This window comes from Lontra canadensis, unplaced genomic scaffold, assembly GCF_010015895.1.
Source record: "Lontra canadensis isolate GAN:19392208 unplaced genomic scaffold, GSC_riverotter_1.0 scaffold9, whole genome shotgun sequence".
NCBI classification, from domain to species: Eukaryota; Metazoa; Chordata; class Mammalia; order Carnivora; family Mustelidae; genus Lontra; species Lontra canadensis.
In genome coordinates, this window is record NW_022631003.1 from 15,490,219 (window position 1) to 15,513,510 (window position 23,292).

The 23,292-nt window shown below is 34.5% G+C and overlaps 1 protein-coding gene across 3 annotated transcripts in view; it reads right to left on the minus strand.

Moving 5' to 3' along the window:
* Nucleotides 1–23,292, minus strand: part of LEMD3 (LEM domain containing 3) — a 77,068-nt gene that overhangs the window by 12,833 nt on the left and 40,943 nt on the right. For 2 of the 3 annotated variants that reach the window (XR_004382350.1, XR_004382351.1), the window contains exons 5-13: nt 15,434–15,513; nt 15,206–15,351; nt 14,161–14,262; nt 13,950–14,052; nt 13,102–13,280; nt 7,098–7,179; nt 5,105–5,210; nt 4,908–4,986; nt 1,104–1,204 (exon numbers count right to left, since the gene is read on the minus strand). Coding sequence is in view for 1 of the 3 variants with exons in the window: in XM_032854900.1 (XP_032710791.1) it covers nt 4,518–4,681; nt 4,908–4,986; nt 5,105–5,210; nt 7,098–7,179; nt 13,102–13,280; nt 13,950–14,052; nt 14,161–14,262; nt 15,206–15,351; nt 15,434–15,513 (1,041 nt within the window). In the remaining 2 variants the exon portion in view is untranslated. Of the gene's footprint in view, nt 1–1,103; nt 1,205–2,481; nt 4,682–4,907; nt 4,987–5,104; nt 5,211–7,097; nt 7,180–13,101; nt 13,281–13,949; nt 14,053–14,160; nt 14,263–15,205; nt 15,352–15,433; nt 15,514–23,292 lie in introns of those variants that run through there. The other variant, XM_032854900.1, reaches the window with a different exon arrangement.

Genomic DNA, 23,292 nt, shown 5'->3' on the forward strand with positions numbered 1-23,292 from the left:
CTACATTAGAAAAGTCAGAGGATTATTTTTAATTAACTGCTACAATTCCGAGAAATCTTACCTAGCACCCCGACTGACCTCTTCATCCCCAGTCCAGTAACCCATAATTTAGGAAACGTCACCACCATCTACCAGTTGCCCAAGTCATACAACTTCCACTTCAACTTCACGCCAAGGAACTTTTCAAATTCCACCTTCTAATTTGTTTCAAATTTTCCTGAATACTTCACGCCATCCCCAACCATACAGTTAAGTACGGGAGAATTGGTAGTGAACTATATTTCTGCCTCTGTATGGATTCTCTCGTTCGTTTTCTGGGTCACCCAATTTACTTTCCTGGTTTTAACGCCCAAATTGTATCTAGCTCAGATCTTTCTCCACAGAATTAGAAATCCAATCATTTGCTAGGAACATCCACCTGAATATTCCATAAGCATCCCAACCTCAAAATGTCCAAAAATTCAATTATCTTTTCCATCTTAAATGTTGCAATTAGAATTCCCACACTAGAAAACTGGACATCAACTTATCTCCCAATATCCAATTAAGTCCTTCCCATTTTATCTTATTTGTCAAATCCTTTCTCCATTTTTCATCAAAACCAATCCTCACTTGAACTCCCTTTAACAACCAACATCCAAACTTCATAATGGGACCTACAAAGCCATCTGATCACTGCCCACTTTTATATTCAGTAATTGAATCGTAAGACACTGCTGGTACTCTGTACATGCAGTAGGTTGTATCTCATCAATCTTTTTTTATCTGCTCTCTATGCCTAGATAACCTTCTTTTCAATTTCAGGAGCATGTGCCAGCCTCCAATGTCCATCCATGGAAGAAAAAGTAAATCTAAGTACACAGGTTCTAGGAGTTTTAAAAATCTAAGAATCAACAAAATGACTCTATCCTGCTGCCCCTAGCAGAGGTTCTCAGGTGTTTAAATCCATCATCAGAAGATATTTCTGGTCATAAAGTTTCTCCAATGAGGCTTAGAGGCAGTAGCTACTCATGCTTACTGGACCAAGAGAATAAGCATCCTGGACATTCAGTTTCTTTAAACCACAAACTTTTGGTTTCTAATTATTTTCAGTTCTTAAGTACCTGTTCCTCAGCATCCTTTCCAAAAGAGCAGCTGCCCAAATTCTGCTTGATTTAGCATCCTCTGTTGAGTCATCTGGAAGAAGTGACTTGCCGAGATAAGTCTAGGAAAAAAGGGTGAAGAAGCCATGTAGATGACCTATAGTAATGTGATATTACTAGGAGCAGTGAGAACTGCCAGGTCAATCTTATTAAAGGAAATTTTCTGGGTATATGATACAATAAGTCATTTTTCACTCAGAGCTCACAACTTGTCATCCAAACAGTCAATACCGTACAAGGAAAATGTAATGAAGTTGAGTATCAGGCTTCATCATTCACAAGGTATTCAGGATTCAACAGACCAATGAATATGAAAATGGATTTTATAAAAACTCGGGTTCCACATATCAATTTTTATGAGCTCCCCTAAGAGCTCAAAGGAGAGGAAACTTACTATTATACCTATACTAATTAAGCCACGTTTAATACATGTGAAACTGAACTAAAATATGGCTCAACTATTATCGCATATGCCTAATGTCTTCTCCCTCTATTAAGATGCATAAGGTGGGAGGCCTGGATGGCTCAGTTTGTTAAGTGTCTGCCTTTGGCTCAGGTCATGATCCCAGGGTCCTGGGTTCAAGTCCCACATCAGGCTCCTTACGCTCAGCAAGGAGCCTCCCTCTGCCTGCCTCTCTAACAAATAAATAAAATCTTAAAAAAAAAAAAAAAAGTATAAGGTGGCTCTCCATACTCCTAGAATTTCTTCTGCTTTTTTCTCTCACTATATTTCCCACACTCTCTTTTAACTTATCTGTTCTATGTTCTTCCTCTAGACTGGGACCATCTTGGGGTTTTGGCCATGTCTTTTTCATCCTTGCATCTCTAATCTAACATGTAACAGTGCCTAACCTTCATTAGTGATTTTAAATAAGAGTCTACCAACTGACTGACTAATCAAGTCTTCTTTTTACTTGATTAAACCATCAAAAATTCTAAAGCAATGCTATTCAAAGAGGCTAGCCCATAAACTGTTGGTTTATAATGAGATAAGGAGTTTTAAGCAGAATGTATAAAAGAATGGCTTCCTTTTTTGAGGAAGTCTTGCTACGAAAAAATGTCTAAACTAAACAGTGCTGCTTTAGTGATAACATCTGATTTATAGTCTTGCCTCACTTTGATCCAAACACTTGAGAGTTAGAAAAAGACATTTTCATAAAGAAAAGTAAGATGCTAAGGAATGGATGGTTAAAATTAACTTTAGGGTCTTCATCCATCTTTATGAGCATATATATATTTACACATCCCCAAGAAGATTTAAAATAAAGGCATCTCTTCACTGGTTAAAAAAATAAAGACACAGGGCACTTAAAAAGTTTTTTTTAAAAGCCAAGACACATTAAAAAAAAACCTAATAAATTTTTAATTAGAATTTTTCCTTTTTTTTTAACAGGACAAGTAACAGATTACATCAAACTTCAGAACTTCTCAAATATCTAGTTATTATACACATTCCCATCTGTCTTGCAGGGAGGGATCTTGGTCGGCTTAACAGTTTCAGGTAAAATAAGCTGCATAATAGTATATATTACAATAATAAATGTACAATGTTTACATAAAATATGTTTTAGAAGCAAAGAAAAAAAAAAGATGCATCTGCATCAAAAGGCGACCTTTTAAAATGCCACAACTATTTTTTACATTCACTCTTGCAACAGGTCACAAGATGGGGGTCACTAAGCTCAGATAAATCACTATGATGCACATAAAATACAGAAAGATTGGTTATATTATATATTATATATATATTTATATTTTCACACTTTAGCATCTGAAACATAAACTGAGAATTTAAAATTTATTCTCTTCAGATAACAAATCATTTTTTATTCTTCATAAACATGGTGCCCACAAAAGCACACAGGTAAGGCACAATAGGGTTTTCTGTTACAGAACAGTGTGCATCATGTTTACTTAACCAGAAAACGTGCATTATCTGTGCAAGTTCATGCTGCAAACCCAACACATATACAATTAAACAAAAAGGAAACTGAGCTTTAAACAAAATCAAAATTGGTACAATTCCAGCTGTTTCACATATTCATTTGGACAAGGATATATCAACAGGTTATTTAAAAAAAAAAAAAGCCAATTGTTACATTACAAGTAAACTCTGCTCAGCATCTATTTTAATCTGAAATCATAAACAGTAATAAAGCAACTTTACTGAAACAAGGTAAATACCGAGGCACAAAGCGACGGTCACTCGTGCATTTACTATATTGCAAGCTGTCATGACCCAAAATTTCAAATATAATTTTTCAAATACACATTTTGCTGCAGCAATATGCCCTGCTTTAAACTTGACATACCACAGGGGAGCTGACATTTCATTAAATTATAAATAGATTGGGAAAGTGACTTAATCCCAATAGTACTATGTCATAGTCCTAGTATTTATAATAAATACAGCTTTTCACAAAATACTTTTCCAATATCTGCCAATTGCATCTTTATTGCTCACATAAATTTGAATCCATTACAACTGAGATCGGAACTTTCACACAAAATCATACTCAGACATTTTTATATAAAACTTATAAAAGATACTTTAAACTTGTATCTAATACTTCCAGGTGTTTGGCTGTTTGATCTATGTGATAGTACAGCCATAGGTATATATGTGTGTGTATATATACACATATACACACACATATATATATACACATACACACATATATACATATACATATATACACATTAGATTATGAATAAAATAGGAAGCTTATTTTACTGCTTTAATGCAGACATCCTCACAAAACAAGACTACTTTCGCCACCATCAGCATTTATACATATATACAAAAGCCAGGTTAAGTACATGTACACCCACCTATGCTTATATATAACCGCTAAACCCAAATTAGTTTTCCTGTATTCCAGCAGTAACAAATGAATCTCTTACAAGCAATAGAAACCTAAGGTTAAACTGGGAAATTAACAGTTTTACCACATTAGCCTGGTAAGGAACTATGCAGGTGACTGTATACAAAAATTCACAACATTAGTTCACAGGAGATTATGGAAATACAAGAAGCCTCTTCACCATGCTTTTGTGTGGTTATCCAAACACTCTGTGGTGCAAAAACACAATCACCACATCTGAAAATGCTTAATAAAGTCAATGTTCCTCATGCAAAACTTAAATGCATCGGCTTAACTGAGCTCCAAAAACTGAATGAAACAATTGCTCTGACCACTCAGCACTGCTGCCTCACTGCTAAGTCCCTTTGGAACCTTAAGATTTCTGGAACATTCAAACAGAGCTGTATTCAATAAAAATATTACATACAAAAAGCATTTAAAAGGAAGACAGGAAGCCAAACAGGAATTTTCCTATGGTAAATACCAGTCCTAGGAGTGGAAGAAAGTCTTTTCAGGAACCTCCTTGAGAATTGGCTAGGCCAGTCCGAAGACGAAGATGAGACATAGAGTTCATATGTTTATTTGATGGCTTCAAGGGAGTATTGCAAGTAAGAGCTTGGGGAAAGCGATGGTGATATCTATCTAGTCGTAAATATTTTACTGTAACCAATTTCCCTGTTGTAAGATAAAAATAATATTTTAGATCTGTAAAAATGTGCTTAATATTTATAGAAAACAAACTGTGGTAAAAGACGTATGAACACAATATGCAAATAAAGTAATCTTAAATAATTACTCTAAAAATGCTGACCTAATTTTCTTTTAATTTAAAATCTGGTATAGTTTAACAGTAAGCCATAATTTATCTTTTCAAAATGTTCGTAATACTCAAACTTCTTACCATCAAACCAAGAGCCATGCAATGCCTTAAAAGCTTTTCCAGCATATTCTGGGGACAGACATTTAACATATACACAACCCTGTGATATTAAAAAAAAAAAAAAGAAAGAAAGAAAGAAAGAAAGGAAAAAAAGAGAAAGTTTTAGTTTAATAGCAACAAATCCAAAATGTAGAATTCAACAGTAAAAGTTACTTTACCTCACGTGAATTTTTGTCTACTGCAATATGAACAATGCCATCATTATCACTGCATTTTTCTAAAATTGCTTCTTGAATTGCCAAATGCCACTGATCCCCAATTTCCCTAAAAAATTAATGAAAACAAAAATCAACAACCATACTCCTAACTCAATAAAGTCTTGTCTCTTATAACATATATATCCTACCAGAATGGGAATAGTTTCAAAATCACATATTGTTAAAACTAGTAAGTAGTTAAGTAAATGCTTGTTATTAATAGTAGATAGATTAAAAAAAAAATATTAGTTATTCACAGTCCCAGACCTTCTCTCACTTTCCAATGTAAGAAAGCACAGAACTGAGGCAGTGAAGGACTGGCCCATCGCAGCAGAATAACTGTGCTGTCATTTTTATGTCTGAAATCTTATGTACCTATTGTCATTTCTTTTCTTCCTAGCAAGTGTTAATACTTTAATGAGTTGTAGTGAACTCATAAAAATTGAGTATTGTTGGGGCACCTGGGTGGCTCAGTCAGTTAAGCATCTGCCTTCAGCTCAGGTCATGATTTCAGGGTCCTGGGATCCAGCCCCCACATCAGAATCCTTGCTCAGAGGGGAGCCTGCTTCTCCCTCTCCCTCACCCCCTACATTGTGCGCATGGGCCCCTCCCCTACTCTTTCTCCCAAATAAAGTCTTTTTTTTTTTTAATTGAGTATTATTTTTTCTTTTATTTGAGAAAAAGAGTGAGAGCACGCATGAGCAGAAGGAGAGGGAGAAGCAGACTCCCCACTGACCAGGGAGCCCGATTCGGGGCTCGATCCTAGGACTCTGGGATCATGAGCTGAGCCCAAAACAGACACTTAACCGACTGAACCACCCAGCTGCCCCACATATTACCTCTTTTTGTTAATACTTTCAAATTCCTAAACTTTAGGAAAATTCCTAGTAAATGGTGTATTCTGAGCTTCTCTTCTTCAAAATAATGGAAGAATAATACAGGACAAACATTCTGCACCAAGAGTCACTTACTATTATGAGAGCCTTAAGATTTCCTACTACAATGGTACATATTTCTCTTACTCATGAGATATAGATGGTGGGACGAAGGAAAAGAGGCTACACTTGAAATCATAAATCTTCATCTCAGGTAACAAAATACTAACCCAGCACTAATTTCCTAATCCCCGAAGTATGAGAGGGCTGTTACTACAGTGCTTCCTCACACTTCCAATTTTGTTGTCACTTATTTGGAATTTCATATCAATTATTTCTTGAAATGAATGAGTTATCAGATGAGACTTATGGGTATTTTATATGTAATACATATAAATCAGGTTTTGTTTTTTTTTTTTACAGAACAGAATCTGACCTGTCATATCATTGGACAAATAAGCACTCATCTCTAGGAAGCAAATTCTAAAAATTATTACAGCTTATATATGAAATATTAGAGATTCTAAGGCAATAACTTTTGCCAGTGCTAATCTCTGGGTGCGTGTGCTGCTGTAATTATATAGAAAGAAAAGTTTCTCAGATATTGAATGAACAGAAAAGTTTCTCAAATACTGCATGGACAAATAGGACTTAGAGAAGGAAAGTGTGTATGTACATCCTTGCAGAGAATTTTTTACAATTAGAGATTGGAAGTTTAAAGATAGCAGGTATTTTTATGTATATTGTCTGAGGCAAAGAATGTTGGCAGAAGAGACTTAAACACTTAATAAAGGGTACTGTTTATCACCACGTGTATCATTAATTTGACTCCAGCATTTATCTGCTGTGGGGATTCATAGTACCTACAAAGATTTGTATAAGTTTAACAAATTATTCTACATCTGGGTCTTTTGGCCAAATCTTTGCCTGAAATTTAACAAAGACGAAGAAAAGGAAAACACAACATTTCTGTAGAGATTCAAAAGTAAAAGAGACTGTTCAATTACAGACATAGCATTATAAGAATATTCCAAATATTCCAGATAAAAATTACATATACCTCTGATCATAATACTTACATAACTGGGTCAAACATATTTCGAATCTTTAGACATGGTGTCAAGCTATTTGGCGGTGAATTTCTTCTATCTAAATGAAATGCTACAAAAGACAAATTAGTTTTACTATTTGTCACTGTTCCATTTTGTTGAAAGGTATTCAGTCATTTACTCTTTTCAAAAAATATTCATTGCATGCTTTTACTGGGAGCCAGACCCCTGGAAGTTAAGGTACATCAGAGATACAATCATTGCTCTCACAGAGGCTGCAGTTTAGTGGGTGAGAGAGTTGAGAAACCGTGTCAGAAACAAAACAAAACAAAAAAACAAAACCAAAAAAACCAACCCTATAATTATGGTAAATCTTAAGAAAGAATAATACAGGAAGCTGTGAAAGTAACTTAAGGTAGTCTGGAAATATCAGATGAGGAAGCGAAATTTATGCTGGGACCTAAAGAATATAGAATAAATAAAAGTAGGCAGAGTAAAAAGATCTATAAAGGACATTTCAAGCAAATATATTAGCTTACATACAGCCCCTGAGATAAGAAGGAGCTCACTGTAATCAAGTAAACTAAAGTGTGGTCAACTAAAGTCAACTAAGATAGCCACTGTGGCTAAAGTGAGAACAGAAAGATAAACCTTAAGAGAGAGAAGTCAGATTACTGAAGACCATGCAGATTACATTAAAGTGTTTAGACATTACCCTGAGAGCAACAGAAAGCCACTCCAAGCTTTCTTAAGGAGAGTAATAATTTGATGAGATCTGTCTTTTAAAATTCTAATTTTTTTTAAAAAGACTGTTAAATAAAGAACTGATTAAACAGAGAAAAAAGTGAATGCAAGGAGACCTAGAAGGTTATTATAGTTGTCTAAGAGAGAGATGATACAAATGTGGATAACATGGGCCAGAACTGCTGATGGAGGGAAGTGGATACAATTGAGGACATATGGAGTAGATCTGTTATGGCTTGTTTAAAGAGTATACATGGGAGGTAAGGAAAAAATTAAGGATAACTCCCAGGTTTGTAGTGGAACTAACTGAGAAAGGGTATCATTAATTAGACAGGAATGGCGGGGGAGGTCCGTTTGGTAAGAGAGGATACTAAATTCATGCACATGCTGAATTTGTGGTGCCCATATCTCAGCAGACAACTGTACAGGTGGGTATAAAAATCTGAAAACCAGAAGACTTAATTCAAGATAGCACTTTGGGAGTTATCAACAGATCTATGGTAAATGAAGTCACAGCATGAGATCATCTATAAGTAGAAGGAAGACAGAATGAGAAAAGAGGGTGGCCTTGAGAAACTTCCAACACTTAGAGGTCCAGGAAAAGAAGACAGTCCAGAAAAGAAGACTGGAGAAATGGTCAAGGTAGCAGGAAAACAAGAAGAAAGTGGCATCCCCAAAGCCACAAGAAGCAAGTTTTAAAGCAGGTGCAACTGTTAACACTGCTACATAAAATGAGGACAGAAAGGGAACATGTCCACTTGGCTTAGCAATATGGATGTCTGAGAGCTATTTCCTCGGAATGAGGGGGGTGCAAAATAGATTAGAGTCAGCTGAAGAATAAAATGGGAGGTAAAAGTAAAAACAATGAGTAAACTGTTTAATGCTATTTGGCTATAAATAGAGAGAGACAGAGTGATAGCTAAAGAACAATGATACTCCAACAGTGTGTCTTTTTGTTTTTTTTAAATGTTTTATTTATTTGAGAGAGAGCACAAGCAGGGGTAGCGGGAGAGGGAGAAGCAGACTCCCCATTGAGCAGGGAGCCCAATGCATGGCTCCATCCCAGGACCCTGGGACCATGACCTGAGCCAAAGGCAGACACTTAACTGACTGAGCCACCCAGGTGCCCCTCTAACAATGTGTGTTCTTAAAGATGAGAAAGACTATACGGCATGTTTAAGTGCTAATGAAAAGATCCAACAGAGGCAGGGATTTAGTACACAGTAAGAGAAGAGACTTGAGAAGAAGAGCCAATGGGATCCAGAAGACTTCAATACCATTCCCTATGGAGGATAGGGCTCAGGTCTTTGTTAAGTGAGAAAACCCCTCAAATGCAACAGGAGGTGAGGGTGAGTGTGGATTCTGGCCGTGGATTTACTTGGTGATGGAAATCTGAGGCAGGTAAATCTGATTGCTTTTATTCAGGTCATCAACTGAGAATTAGGAGACAGAAGGGTAAAGGTCTGAAAGGATGGAAAGAAATCTAAAATTATTACTGAGTAAGAAAGTGAAGTGACTGGTAAAATATGATAAGAACATGAAAGTCAGGTAGTACTGAGGGCCTGAGGTTGATTACTTATGACGTACCAGTCTGCAGAACTGTATGATTTTCTACTGCTATGCTCAGCTCCTTGCACACAGACAAAATCCTTTCATCCTTGGTTGGAATTTGCCAGGCTAAGATGAAGGACAGGTAATGACTTAAGGGTAGCAGCAAGAAAAGGACTGGAGAGAGGGATGGGTCATGGAAACGAAGATGGACAGGAAAAGAAATAAAGATAGGAGGAAGACTGAAAAACTGGAAAAAGTAGGTACATCAAAGAATTGGAGAGTCTGGGAATTCCTAATTAAAAAAAAAAAATATAATAAAAAAAAAAAAATATATATATATATATATATAAAGCAGGAAAGTTTGAAAGATGAGTTAATGGCTCAGAGTGTACTAATGGATTAAACAGGTGACAGGGATTAAGGTGGGCGCTTGTGATGAGCACCAGATATTGTATGTAAGTGATGAATCACTACTACACCTAGAAGTAACATTATACCGTATGTTAACTAACTGGAATTTAAATAAAGACTTGAAAGAGGAAGAAAAGAAAAAGACTTGAATGTATCAATTAAAGATTTCAGAAGTATCTAGTGAAAAAAAATGTTTGGGATGTGAGTGTCCTAACAGTGCCTGATATGGGATGGGGCGATGGCCACTAGACATGAAAAATCTTTGCCAAACCCTACATCAAGAAGTCTGTGAACCTTATGGGGGGTGCTTGGGTGGCTCAGTGGGTTAAAGCCTCTGCCTTCGGATCAGGTCATAATCTCAGGGTGCTGGGATGGAGCCCCACTCAGGCTCTCTGCTCAGCAGGGAGCCTGCTTCCCCCTCTCTCTCTCTCACCTGCCTCTCTATGTACTTGTGATCTCTGTCTCTGTCAAATAAATAAAATCTTTTAAAAATTTTTTAATAATAAAAAAAAGTCTGTGAACCTCTAGTACCACCCAGACGTCCCTGGCAGTGTACAGCTCGTGTTCTTGGATAACCTTTTAGTTGCAAGCAATCTGAGTTCCTTAAAATTCCAATATTGGCCTGGGCCAGCAGGGAATGAACCAGAGAAAATGGAAGCACTAATACCATGTTATCCTAGCCTAGACCCAAGGACCTAGGAGAAGTTATTCCTGGCCAATTCTAATCACAACATAGTTGTGAAGATCAAACCGATTTTTAGGATATATACCTTGTCTCCCCAACTAAACTGCAATCACCTCCCGGTACAAGCAAAGAGACAGTGATTTCAAATACCTCAAGAAGTATGTTTAGATCCTTCAAATGAATGCTGTTTATTCTGAAGACTACCTGTGTCAGAAACATAAATAATTCTCCCCAGCAGCTATGGTTTGATTTTTAACTGTGCTTTAAAATGCCATTAGAGATACTAAAGCTATGCAAGAATGCAACTTATACTTAACTACCCTTTAGAAAATGAACTTAAAATTCACTAAGGTTATTTAACAATTATTTGGAAAAAATACTATTAAATGACAACAGCTTGTAGTGGGAGTGAATACAAAAGACTACTATAATTACCAATCCTCCAGCCATGTATCTTTTAATTAAAGCACTATTTATATGAGGATAAACATTAAGCCTCTTAATAAGTTAAACTATCTTTTTACATAAACAACCGCCCCAACCCCCCCACTATAGTCCTATTTTCAGCACAACATTTGTGTCCAGATACATTTAAACGAAAGAAAAACTAATTTATGTATTAATATTTTTTACAAGCAAAGTCAATTAATTATATTTAGGTAGACTATACATTTAATGGCACAAAATGTAAATAATAGATTAGAGCTATATGTTCTTAATGAGGCAATTTAGATAATTATCATCAAGAAAAATCCCACCAACTTCTCTTTATTCAGTTCCTGTAACAAATTCTTTTATGAACAAATTCTTAGGAGAACTCAAATCCCTTTTGCTAGAAGTCTACAGACTTTTATCATTCTAACGCTCCAAAAACTTGAACTGGTATACTTCAAGCAAATGGCTACTAGGTTCTACCTCAGGATTTTCGGTTTTCAGGATAACATAATCTCAGCCACTATATATTTTTTCAATTTACTAAAAACAGGCATCTTCTTTTACCCTCAATTCCCTTCTAGATTCAGTAACTAATTCACTGCAACATTTTTAAAATCAAAGACTGTCAAGAAAAGGGAGATTGATTTTAAAATTCTTCACATTGTACATTTAGAAGTATTCAAATTAAGATAGCTCAGTACTTGGCATATAGTTTATAAACATTTACTATACTGGAACTTTGATGAAACAAAGTAGCAGGACATTTCAGAGCTATCAATTTATGTTGAGTTTTACAACTATTGTAACTGACCTAAAATTGTCTTATATCATACTTACAGTCTTTTCCTATCTAGAGAAAATGATAAAATGAAAATAATCCGAGGTTTTAAATTCTATATACAGAACATCCAATTTCACACACTTAAGAGTCTGTCATCCCCCCCCTACTAATTTACACTTGATCTTACTTAGCCAAAAGGCCAAGAAGCGATCCCCCCTATTAATTTATAAGAACAACTTGGATTACCTAGGTCAAGAAGTTGTCTTTAGATTCATCTTGAAAACCTCACATTTTAAAAATAAGACAACTACAATGATTAAAAAAAAATTTATATGAACAAAATAATGACCTTTTCTAGAACTTCACAGGCATATATGAGCACTAACTGCTAGCTATATGAAGAAATTAAGCTGAGAATACAGAACCATTACAATCAGGCAACTAAGGTAATCAGATCTCATTGGCTTTGCATTCTTTTTTCACTTCAAAGGACCCTTCTGCAGACTCCGTTTTAAAACAAGAAGTTTAATGTTTAGTGTCACCCTTGGCATCATTAAAGCATCATTTTTATGCCATGATTACTGAAGACTATTATTATTCAAGCTCTTTGAAAGTAAAAATCAGAGAAGAAAGGGAGTGAATTTTATTTTTTTGCAATTTCAAAACAGTTTTCTTAATTTTCTCATAAATACTGTGCTTAGCAAACATTGCGAAATATACTTTTATCCAACAAGATTTAAAGAAACTCACCGACTACTAATTCTGAAATGCACATTAAACTAACTGCAAGATTTAATTTTGCAACTAACCGTCCAAGAGATTCAAGTGAGGTAACAGTTACTACTAGTAGAGGTTTGGGAACCTAAAGCAACCAATCACCAAGCCCTCCTATATACTTACATATACCTGTTTTTGCAACCATCCAAGCACTGAGAAAAATATGGACAGACAGCCACTTAAGCTACTTGGAACAAGGAATACGCAAGTGGTTGGTCTTAGTGAAAAAGAGGCAGGCGAGCAAAAATTGGAAAAAAGAGCAGTTAAAAAGTTATGTTCCACTTTTATATGTTTCATATATATGTAAAACATAAATTATGTCTTATCTGCATAAAAATTAGGGGGAAAGAATGCCGCTAGATCTACAATACTAAGTTGCTTTAAGTGAAAAAGGAAAAAAAGGTAATGTGTATATAGTGTTCTGTTATGGTAAAGACAAACCATTATGTCCATATTTGCCCGGAGAAAAGTGGAAGGATATGTAAGAAACTAACATTAATTCCTTCTATGGGATGGAACTGCAAAGGGAGCTTTGTCTTCATATGTTTCAACAGTACTATTTTACATTAAACATGTAAGACTTATACAGTTGAAAAAAATTAGAAAAACACCATGTTTATTTTTGTTGTTATTGTTTTAAAAATACATACCTTGACCTTGCCATACTTTAGAAGGTATTACTAATATTTTGTCACAGGAGGCAGAAGGCTGGATCCACCGCCAAACTAGAAAATCCGTACCACCTATTCTTCGTGTCTCTGTGCGAACTCTAGACTCATTAGCAGCAAGGAAGTCAACAGCTCTATCCCAGACTTTCTTCATTTTTTTCCTAGCATGTGACAAAATGACAAATTTGCTATCATCTTGGCTTGTCATCTTTTTCAAGTATTAGTAAGTGAAGGCAATGGCTATTATTAATTCTGGTTCTGCTTGTCACTGCCTATGAGGTTTTTTCCAAAGAAGATTTAGATGCCTAAACCTCACTTCAGATTTCATTCTCTAGAGGTGGGGCACAAGCATCAGTAATCTTCCCCCCCAAACTTCACCACTGATTCTGGGGTATTGCTATGGTGAAGAATGCTGTGGTAGGATATGGAATCATCTTTCATTTTCAAGAAGTTATTATTTAGTCCTTTTAATTAAAAAGCTTCATTAACAACAAAATATTTAAGGCATTATTTGTAAAACATCACTGGCTATTGTCTGTCTCTGTTTCTTTATTAAGATGAAATTAAAGGAAATAAGGTGAACATTGGTAAGAATAAAAAATGTATAAAAGTGATCATGATTTAGGAATCCAGTTGTTTATTATGCCACTCAAAATTAGGAGGAGAACAGAAGGGAATTTAGAAAGAAAGGAGAGTTTAAAGTACAAAAAGTAAAGCCTGTACAATAAAACAGGTCTACTTGAGAAGGGCCACAACTCTCAATATAATCTTTATAACTTCAGAAGATGCCAAATTCTGATCTACTTCAACTCACGATACTCTGAACGTACTTGTCATGAGGTTGTATTAAGGAATCTTGTACATGTGGAATAGGCATGTAAGGTTGTAAGTCTTTATTTTCCTGGCAAGCTTCATTATGACTTCGTAAGACATCTGAAAATATAACACATTTACAAATGAATCAATCACTGGACATCATACTGTAATTTATCACATAACTACTATTCAAGAAATGGTTTGGATTTTTACAAATACTTATACCTATAATCTTCACCACCATATCATACATCTGCCTTGTTTCCTCTTCTTCTTTTGTCCAGCGGTATTTCATATAACGCAGAACGACACAAACCATCACTACACCTGCAATATTTATATATTTTGTGTTTTAAAAACTGCGCTCAGTGACATTCAGTAATATTCATTGCAATCTAAAGTTATCATTATACTTGTTAAATCTGATATGAACAAAACAAAGCAAAAAAGGAGAACTTATGACAGTTTGCGCAGTGATTATTTTAACTGCCATAAGGGATAATGGAATAAGACTTCAAAACAGTGGGCTGAATTAGCTACACAATCACAACTATATTTAGTATTTAATGGCTTTAGTATTAAACATTAAGTATTTTAAATTTAGTATTAAATATTTAGTATTAAACATTTTCCAGAGTTTCATTTAATCGCTCTAGAAAAACCATTTCATGATGTTGACAACTGAACATTTAAATTCTATTATTTTTTTAAAAACAATATAACTATGTTTCACAAACATTTTGCTTTGCCACATTAAACCATATGAAAAGTAAGTTTCCTAAGACTGTAAACATACTACACTTTAGGAAAATTATTTTTAAAGGACTGGAACAAAGAAAAAAAAATGATTATCTCCTAAATTCCTATAGTCAAAAGTCACATAAAATCCAGGAATCCAAATGAAAATTTTAATGCAGGTAAATGGTATTTTTTAAATTAAAATAATTTTAATGAACTTAATTTATATTTTATTATTAAAACAATAAGCTTAATTTTTCTATTTCCCTGTTCTATTTTCAAAGGCATCAATATGACAAAGTTTTATTCCATTTCCCTTGATACTACTGTTTTCTAAGCCCTTAGATTAATAATGACATTATAAAGAAAAAAAAAGACAACTTCAATATTATTCTACCTTAGGGAAGATTTCTGGATGTGATTTATAATGGCAGCTATCACAGAAGTAAATTCTCAACCCTGGTGTTTGGTAAAAAACAGATAAGAAAATTCTAGACTATCATGTGTCTTCTTTCTCATTCCAGCAACTTACCCAAGCATAACAACAATAACCTGTGGGTGACAGTAATAAAAGCACGTCGAAAACGACACCAGAAAGACATCTGCGGTCTTGTGGACTGTAAAAACTGCACATGGGTTATATTTGTCAGTTGTTCCTCAGGGCCATAACCAACGCACCTAGTTAAAAAATAATTAAGGAGACTTTAAAGTCAAACTTCTTATATTATAAAATGGTCAAAGTGGAAATTAAATCCTTTACCTTATTCCAACATCTTTTCCATTTTCTAAAATCCACTTCAAGGAAATATTAAATATATCTTCATATTCAGGGCCTAAATCCTAATAAGAAAAATGGAGAAAAGAACTAACTATTCTTAATTCACATTCATTTGACTATATCTGTAAGTTATACCATAAATACTATACTTTTATCTTTATATAACTCTTGAAACTATTACATAACAAAAACATATTATTCATTATAGAAAAACAAAAGGAGAAAAAAAGTCACAATTTCCCCATCTTTCTAAGATAAGCACAGTTACTACTTTGTTATGTTTTCTTTTTGGTTCTTTTACTTTTACAGATTTGGAGGATTTTTTTAAATATAACTTGTCTTTCAAGCATCACTATGATAAAAGTGAATTAGGTTTTTGTTTGTTTTTTTTTTTTAAATAGAACCCTATTTTTAAATGAACAAATGGCAAACTATTCAGACTTGGCTGTTTCACTGACATTTTCTCAACAAGTGAATTGAAGCAAGCATGTCACCTCAAGAAAAACAGCTGACTTTGTTACCAATCATAACATTCAAGCTTTCAAGTGAAAAGTAAAATTTGGAAAAAGTTGCATCCATTACTATTACTTGACAACTTCACAATACTTGAAAACCTTTGCAATGAGACAGGTGTGATATTAAAGAATTAAAGACATCAATCTTGAAATGTGTCAACACTGGGAAGATCTACATAAATAGCAAGCCAGTATTTTCCAAATGAACATGCATGAGTTATAAAATCTTGCATAGGTAAAAGACCTATTCTACATGTAAAACAAACAAAGGACTTTAGAGACAGAATGTACAAAAATCACTGATATGGTTTCAAATTGTACACTGCAACCAATCTTGAAGAAACTACCTCTCAGAGTTCTGGTACAGTATCGATGAAGAATACCTACAATTATCTGAAGATTATTAAAATACTTTATCCTGTTTTGATGACATATCTGTATAAGGCTAGATTTTCTTGATGTACTTCAACCAAAACATCACAAGAGATTGGATACAGAAGTAGATATGAAAATCCAGTTGTTTTTTATTAACCTACATATTAAAGATTTAAAAAGATATGCACAAATGCAAAACAATGCCATTTCTCACTAAAGGTTTTTATTTTGGAAAAGTTATTTTTCACAAAATACATTGTTTATGTTAACATGTAATAAGTTCATTATTCTTACTTTAAACAAATAAGTAAATTTGAAATCTGATTAAATTTCTAGTAAGGTAAATATATATCTAAATTTATCTATCTATCTCCCACAAACACAGGCCATTCACAGTCTTCGGGACTGCTAAAGGGTCTTGAAACCATAAAGTTTAAGAACTACTATACATAGGTAGATGATGTATTTTTTAATCAAAAATACTAAAAATAAAAGTGGTATCCCATTTTATATATGCTGTTTATTCCACTTGTTTCTATCACAAAACGAAGTACTGTGTCAATATCAATAAACATCAAACAACCTACTTTTTTCCAGGAAACTGTGTTTCTAGTTTATGGCTGGTTATTTTATACTTTAATCAACCCCTTACTAATGAATGTTTAGAGTATTACCAATTATTTCAATATATCAAATAATACTGTAATAAATACCCTTAAAAATCTTTCCATTCAAAAAATACTTATTGAGGGTCCAATATGTGCCAGGTACTGTTCTAGGACCCAGAGATGTAGCACTTACCAAAACAGTCAAAATTCCGTGTGTTCACAGAGCTTATCTTCTATTCAGTATTATATCTTTATGTACTTTTTTAAGTGCAAAGAATGAATTTCTAAAAGTAGCAGTTAAGACATCATTTTTAAAAACTTCTTTAAGGGGAATCTGGGTGGCTCAGTCAATTAAGTGTCTAAATCTTGATTTCAACTTGGGTCATGATCTCAGGGTTGTGAGATCAAGCCCCATTTTGGGCTCTGCACTGGGAGTGGAGCCTGATTAAGATTCTCTCTCCCTCTGCCCCTCCCCCCCTTAAAAAACAAAAACAAAAAAGCCCCACTCCTTTAAAAAAGTAGAAAGAATTTTGTACTAGCTATTGTATTTTATCAAAAGATTAAAGGTTTTCATTTGATCAGTATGATTTACTTCCTAATATGGAACTGGGAAGTTGGTTTTTACTACATCAAATTCGAAAATGTAAAGTTTTATGAAGCAAAACTACTATTGCTAGGCATCATTACTTATGTGTAACTACCAACCAGGATGTTTAGATGGTAAAGAGAACTACAGGTGACCTGTTATCTTAAAAAGAGAAAAAAAAAAAAAGTGTGGTCTTTCATCACTATTTATAAATATCAAAAAAACTCATCGCCAATAATAAGGATTTAATAATTGACAAACGGTTTATACATGAGATTACTTCAAGGAAATACTATGCATTTAGAAATGATCATGAGAGGGACGCCTGCTTTTGGCTCAGGTCATGATCCCAGGGGCCTGAAATCCAGTCTCCCATCAGTTCCTTATTGAGCAAGGAGCCTGCTTCTCCCTCTGCCTGCCCAACCTTGCACTCACTCACTCTCTCTGATAAATAAATAAAATCTTTAACCGAAAAAGAAAGAACGAACGAACGAACGAACGAAAGAAAGAAAAAGAAAGAAATGAATGACAAGAGCTAAACAGCTGTATGCTTAGAAAAGTAAAACAGGGCATCTGGGTGGCTCAGTTGGTTAAGTGACTGCCTTCAGCTCAGGTCATGATCCTGGAGTCCTGGAATCGAGTCCTGCATCAGGCTCCCTGCTCCGCAGGGAGTATGCTTCTCCCTCTGACCCTCCCCCCTTCTCATGCTCTTTCTCTCATTCTCTCTCAAATAAACAAATAAAATCTTTTTAAAAGGTAAAACAATATGCCATTTATATGTAACTATAAAAATCTGTACTTACGAATAACTAAAAATTTTTTTTATGATTTTACTTATTTGAGAGAGAGAGAGAGTGAGCAAGAGAAAGAGCATAGAGGGAGAGGGAGAAGACTCCCTCCACTGAGCAGGGAACCCAACACAGGGCTCGACTCCAGGACCCCGAGATCATGACCTGAGTTCAAGGCAGACGCTTAACTGACTGAGCCACCTAGGCACCCCATGACTAAAAAAAATTAAGTGATTTTTTTGTTTAAGCTTTAACATTGCTTTAAAATGTTATGCAATAAAATTATACAAAAATAATTTCAGGCAATTATGGTTTTGTTATAAAAATGCTACCAGAATTCACTTTGTGCATAACAAAAACAGAACACATAATCATCTACTCTAAAATTCATTTGCTTCCAAAGTCAAGAGAACTTACTTCTGGTTACATTGCAAGGATTAGGATTAGATAAAGCACAAGTGATAGAGGGCTTTGAAAATCCACAAAGCAAGATTAATATGGGTTATCCATGGAGCTGGAAACATTGCACTCATTCTTCTTCGTAATGTATAGGGTTTTGTTTTTTTTTAAGTTTTTATTTTAATTCGTTAGCTAGCATACAGTGTAATACTAGTTTCAGGTGTACAGTATAGTGATTCAACTATTCCCTACATCACCCAGTGCTCATCACAACAAGTGATCCCCATCACCTATTTCACCCATCCCCCTACCTACGTCCCCTCTGGTAACCTTCAGTTTGTTCTCTGTAGTTAAGAATCCATTTTTTTGGTTTGCCTCTTTTTCCCCCTGTTCACTTCTTTTGTTTCTTAACTCCACATGAATGAACTCATGCAGTATTTGTCTTATATTGTTTAGCATTATATAGATCTGTCGTGTTCTTGCAAATGGCAAGATTTCATTCTTTTTTAATGCTGAGTAATATTCCATTGTATGCACCTACGTTATGTAATCTATTATATATATGCCATATCTTCTTTATCCATTCATCAACTGATGGACACTTGGGCTGCTTCCGAATCCTGGTTATTATAAATAATGTTGCTCTAAACATAGGGGTGTTTGTACCCCTAAGAGTTAGTGTGTCTATATTCTCTGGGTAAATACTCAGTAGTGAGATAGCTGGATTATAGGGTAGTTCTATTTTTAACTTTTCTGAGAAAACCCCACACTATTCTCCACACTGTCTGTACCAGTTTGCATTCCACCTACAGTGCACAAGCGTTCCTTTTTCTCCACATCCTCACCAACATTTGTTGTTTCTTATGTTTTTGATTTTAGCCATTCTGACAGGCGTGAGGTGATATCTCATTGTAGTTTTGGATTTCCCTGATCATGAGTGATGTTAAACATTATTTCATGTGTCTGTTGGCCATCTGGATGTCTTCTTTGGAGAAATGTCTGTTCATGTCTTCTGCCCATTTTTTAATTGGATTATTTGGTTTTGGAGTTTTGAGTCTCTTAAGTTCTTTATATACTTTGGATACTAACCCTGTGTCGGTTATGTCGTTTGCAAACCTCTTCTCCCATTCTGTAGGCTGCCTTTAGTTTCATTGATTGTTTCCTTCACTGTGCAGAAGTTTTTTTTTTTTTTTTTTAATGTAGTCCCAATAGTTTATGCTATGCTCACTACAAGTGCAGCTACCATCTGTCACCATAAAATATCACTGCAATACCACCGACTTTATTCCCTAGGCTGTACTCCTCATCCTTATGACTTATTCATTTCATAACTGTTCTCTATATTTATGGGTCTGTTTCTGCATGTTTGTTCACTGGTTTTTTAGATCCCACATATAAGTGAAATCGTTAAGACATGGATATTTTTTAAAAATCAATGAAACATACATGTTGTATCTACCTGTGTTTACATATATGCTCTTCAGCTTCTATTACAACAATATGCAAGATATAATGACATTTTTGTGTTATTACACAGAACTCTGAAGGCTAGACTATACATTTACATTTCAAATAATGTAAAATCAAATTTCCAAATTTATTAGTTGTGTATTTTAAATACAAAAATTTTAGAAGGCTGAAGGTATTATAAGTAGCCTTACTGCCTTCATTAATTATCCTTAAAAATATACATAATGGTTCATACTAAAAAGGACACCTACTCCAATAAGATAAGTATGTGGAGGAACATTGAGCTTAAAACTTTTAGTTATAAAATAAGGGTAAGAAAAGAGTGTCTGTTGTTATTTTCTCATTTTGTTTTCCTTCCCCATGTTAATACCAGCTAATATCCACTTACTATCTGGAATACAATAGAACCACGGAACATCAATACACAAAACAGAAAAAACAACTGGTAATTTATTTAAAACCTCATTAAAAAATTTATAGAGTACTAAGGTCCTAGACAGACCATTACTTCCACAAATATTCTACATGGTATACGGAGTTCTACAGTATTATAAAACAGAATTTTTAAAGAAGTAAAAGCAGAATTTTTTTTTCTGGCTATGCTAATTAAATAGCTCATGCTAACATTACAGCATGCATAGCAGCTTCCTGATTTTAAGAGTGGAAAGTATTTTATTATTCATTTTTTGTAGCTACCTCAAAAGCTGTAAGGTAGGGGCAGGCCAACCTTTTCTGTAAAGGATCAAAGAGTAAAATACTTTAGGCTTTGTACCCATATACATTTCAGATCTCTGCCACGTATATTCTAAGCAACCTTTAAAAGTGTTGTGAAACCACATCTAGAAGTCCATGCAAAAACAGGCCCAAGGGCTGTAGTCTGCCAACCTCTGAGTAAGGCATACTTGCATCATACAATGCCCATTTTCTAATCAATGATGACGATGACACTAATTTTTAAAGCAAGTCTAGTACAATTATTACTACTTACTGGGCAATAGCCCAGTCAACGTATTGCTGACTGCTTCATTTAAATCTTTCTAAATTCAAAGCATATTTCCCCAAATCTTTCACAAATCTATTTTAACATACTATGCGTGAACACACACACACACACACACACACACTGAAGATTCCCAGTTCCAAATTTACCTTATTTGTAAAATAATTGGCAAAAACATTTGTTTTTATTAAAACTCACATGAGGTGCTTTGAACTTAGATTACAGTTTCACAGCATAAAAACAATACTGTTTCATGTAAAGGACTCAGCTCATTAAATAACGGTACAAAGCCTTAGTAAGAAGGGAAAGAAATGCTGATACAGGGAGAAGTCAAGTAAGAATTAAAAACCTACTGGACAGCTCACAGAATGGATAATATACATGGTAATAATAACTCTGTGGCTTTCCAGTACAGGAATATTCTGTTTAACTCTGATATGACATATGCTATACATGTTACCTTTGAAATTAATTAAAATAAGATAGACAAAAATCAATACAATAATAAATATGATTTAATTCTTGATGATTCAGTGATAACATGGTCCTTAAATAAGCAGGCCTGGGATCAGATCACGACTGCACTACTGCCTAGCTATTATGTATAACCTCAAGTGGAGCGAAAAAGTATGTCATCTATACAGATATTATCTACTTTGATCACTTCTTCAGATCTTAACCTTTATTCAGGGTCAGTCTCTTGCTCACTCAAAAGACAGAGCTGGTGGTTATGAACCCAGTCCTTCCATCTAAGAGGCAGAACAGTATAGTGAGAAGAAAAACCACTTTAATTCTATTCCCAGCCTCACCACTTTCTAGCTGGATGATGTGATCATTAAATCCCTCTGAGCTTAAGTTTCTTTTTAACTTGAGTTTGATACCACCTACCTTTCTGGGTCATTGTGACGTCAGAGATACTAAGAAAATCCTAAGATAAATTATACTTGATAAATTATTATTATTTGTTTAAATATTTAATTTATTTGAGAAAGAGAGAGTGGAGGGAGAGGAGCAGAGGGGGAGGGAGAGGACAAGCTGACTCTGCGCTGAGCACAGAGCTGGACTCCAGGCTTGATCTCACAATCCTGCGATTAAGACCTGAACTGAAACCGAGAATCGGCTGTTCAACAGACTAAGCTACCCAGGAGCCTCAATAAATAATAATTATTAAGAAATTTATCCATCATTCCATTTCTCAGAACATTTATTTTCCCACAAAGACACAATTTTATTAACCGTGATTAGCATGCCAACCTGGGCCATAAAAGCCTATCCAGCCCCCATAATTTGGCACATTTGCAGCTATCTTCTTTCCTAGTGTTTTCTTCACAAATTGTAAACGTATTCATTGTGTTGAAGTTTAAAAAGGTTTTGAAAATGAACCACCCTTCATTACATCATTTAGTTGGAAAGTTACCATACAAAGCTTCCACTGTTTTAACTTAAAAACAAGTCTACGTCTTTTCATGAAAATTTAATGTAATGTATTTCTTAAATGTTCCACCAGAGGGACCTCTTAACTTTTCACAAATCAAAACAAACTTTCATTCTCAAAAATGCTGAGTGGAAAAAAATGAAAAAAGTTCAAGAAAATCACTGGGAGTTCAGAAAAAGAGTGTTTATATTATTTAAATTAATTGTTATGTTTATTTAAATTTCCTTTGAAAGAGAAAGTAGGAGAAATAAAATAAGAATGGCATGTGAAACATCAAATTCAAGAAAATAAAGAAAAATTTTATTGAGATTTACTTATTCATTCATTTTACTCCACCAAGCATTTACTCATATTGTGCTTAAAATGCACTTGAAGTTGGGGAACAATTAGCTTACACTCCTAGGAGTTCTGTGCTCCCTTTGGCCGATTTACTCCTGAATGCAAGAACTTAATTGTGCTGCTGGAGAAACCATAGTACAAATACATGAAATGTATGATAGATCTCTCTCCAGAAGTGGAGAGCATACAATATATGTATTATCATCATGGTTTTTGACATCAGCTTTGTAGTGAGGTTCTTCCATATTTATGCTAGAACTTAGATAAAATAAAATAAAAACACCAATTTTGTCTACACTGCGCTAACATGGTCATTCCAAATCAGA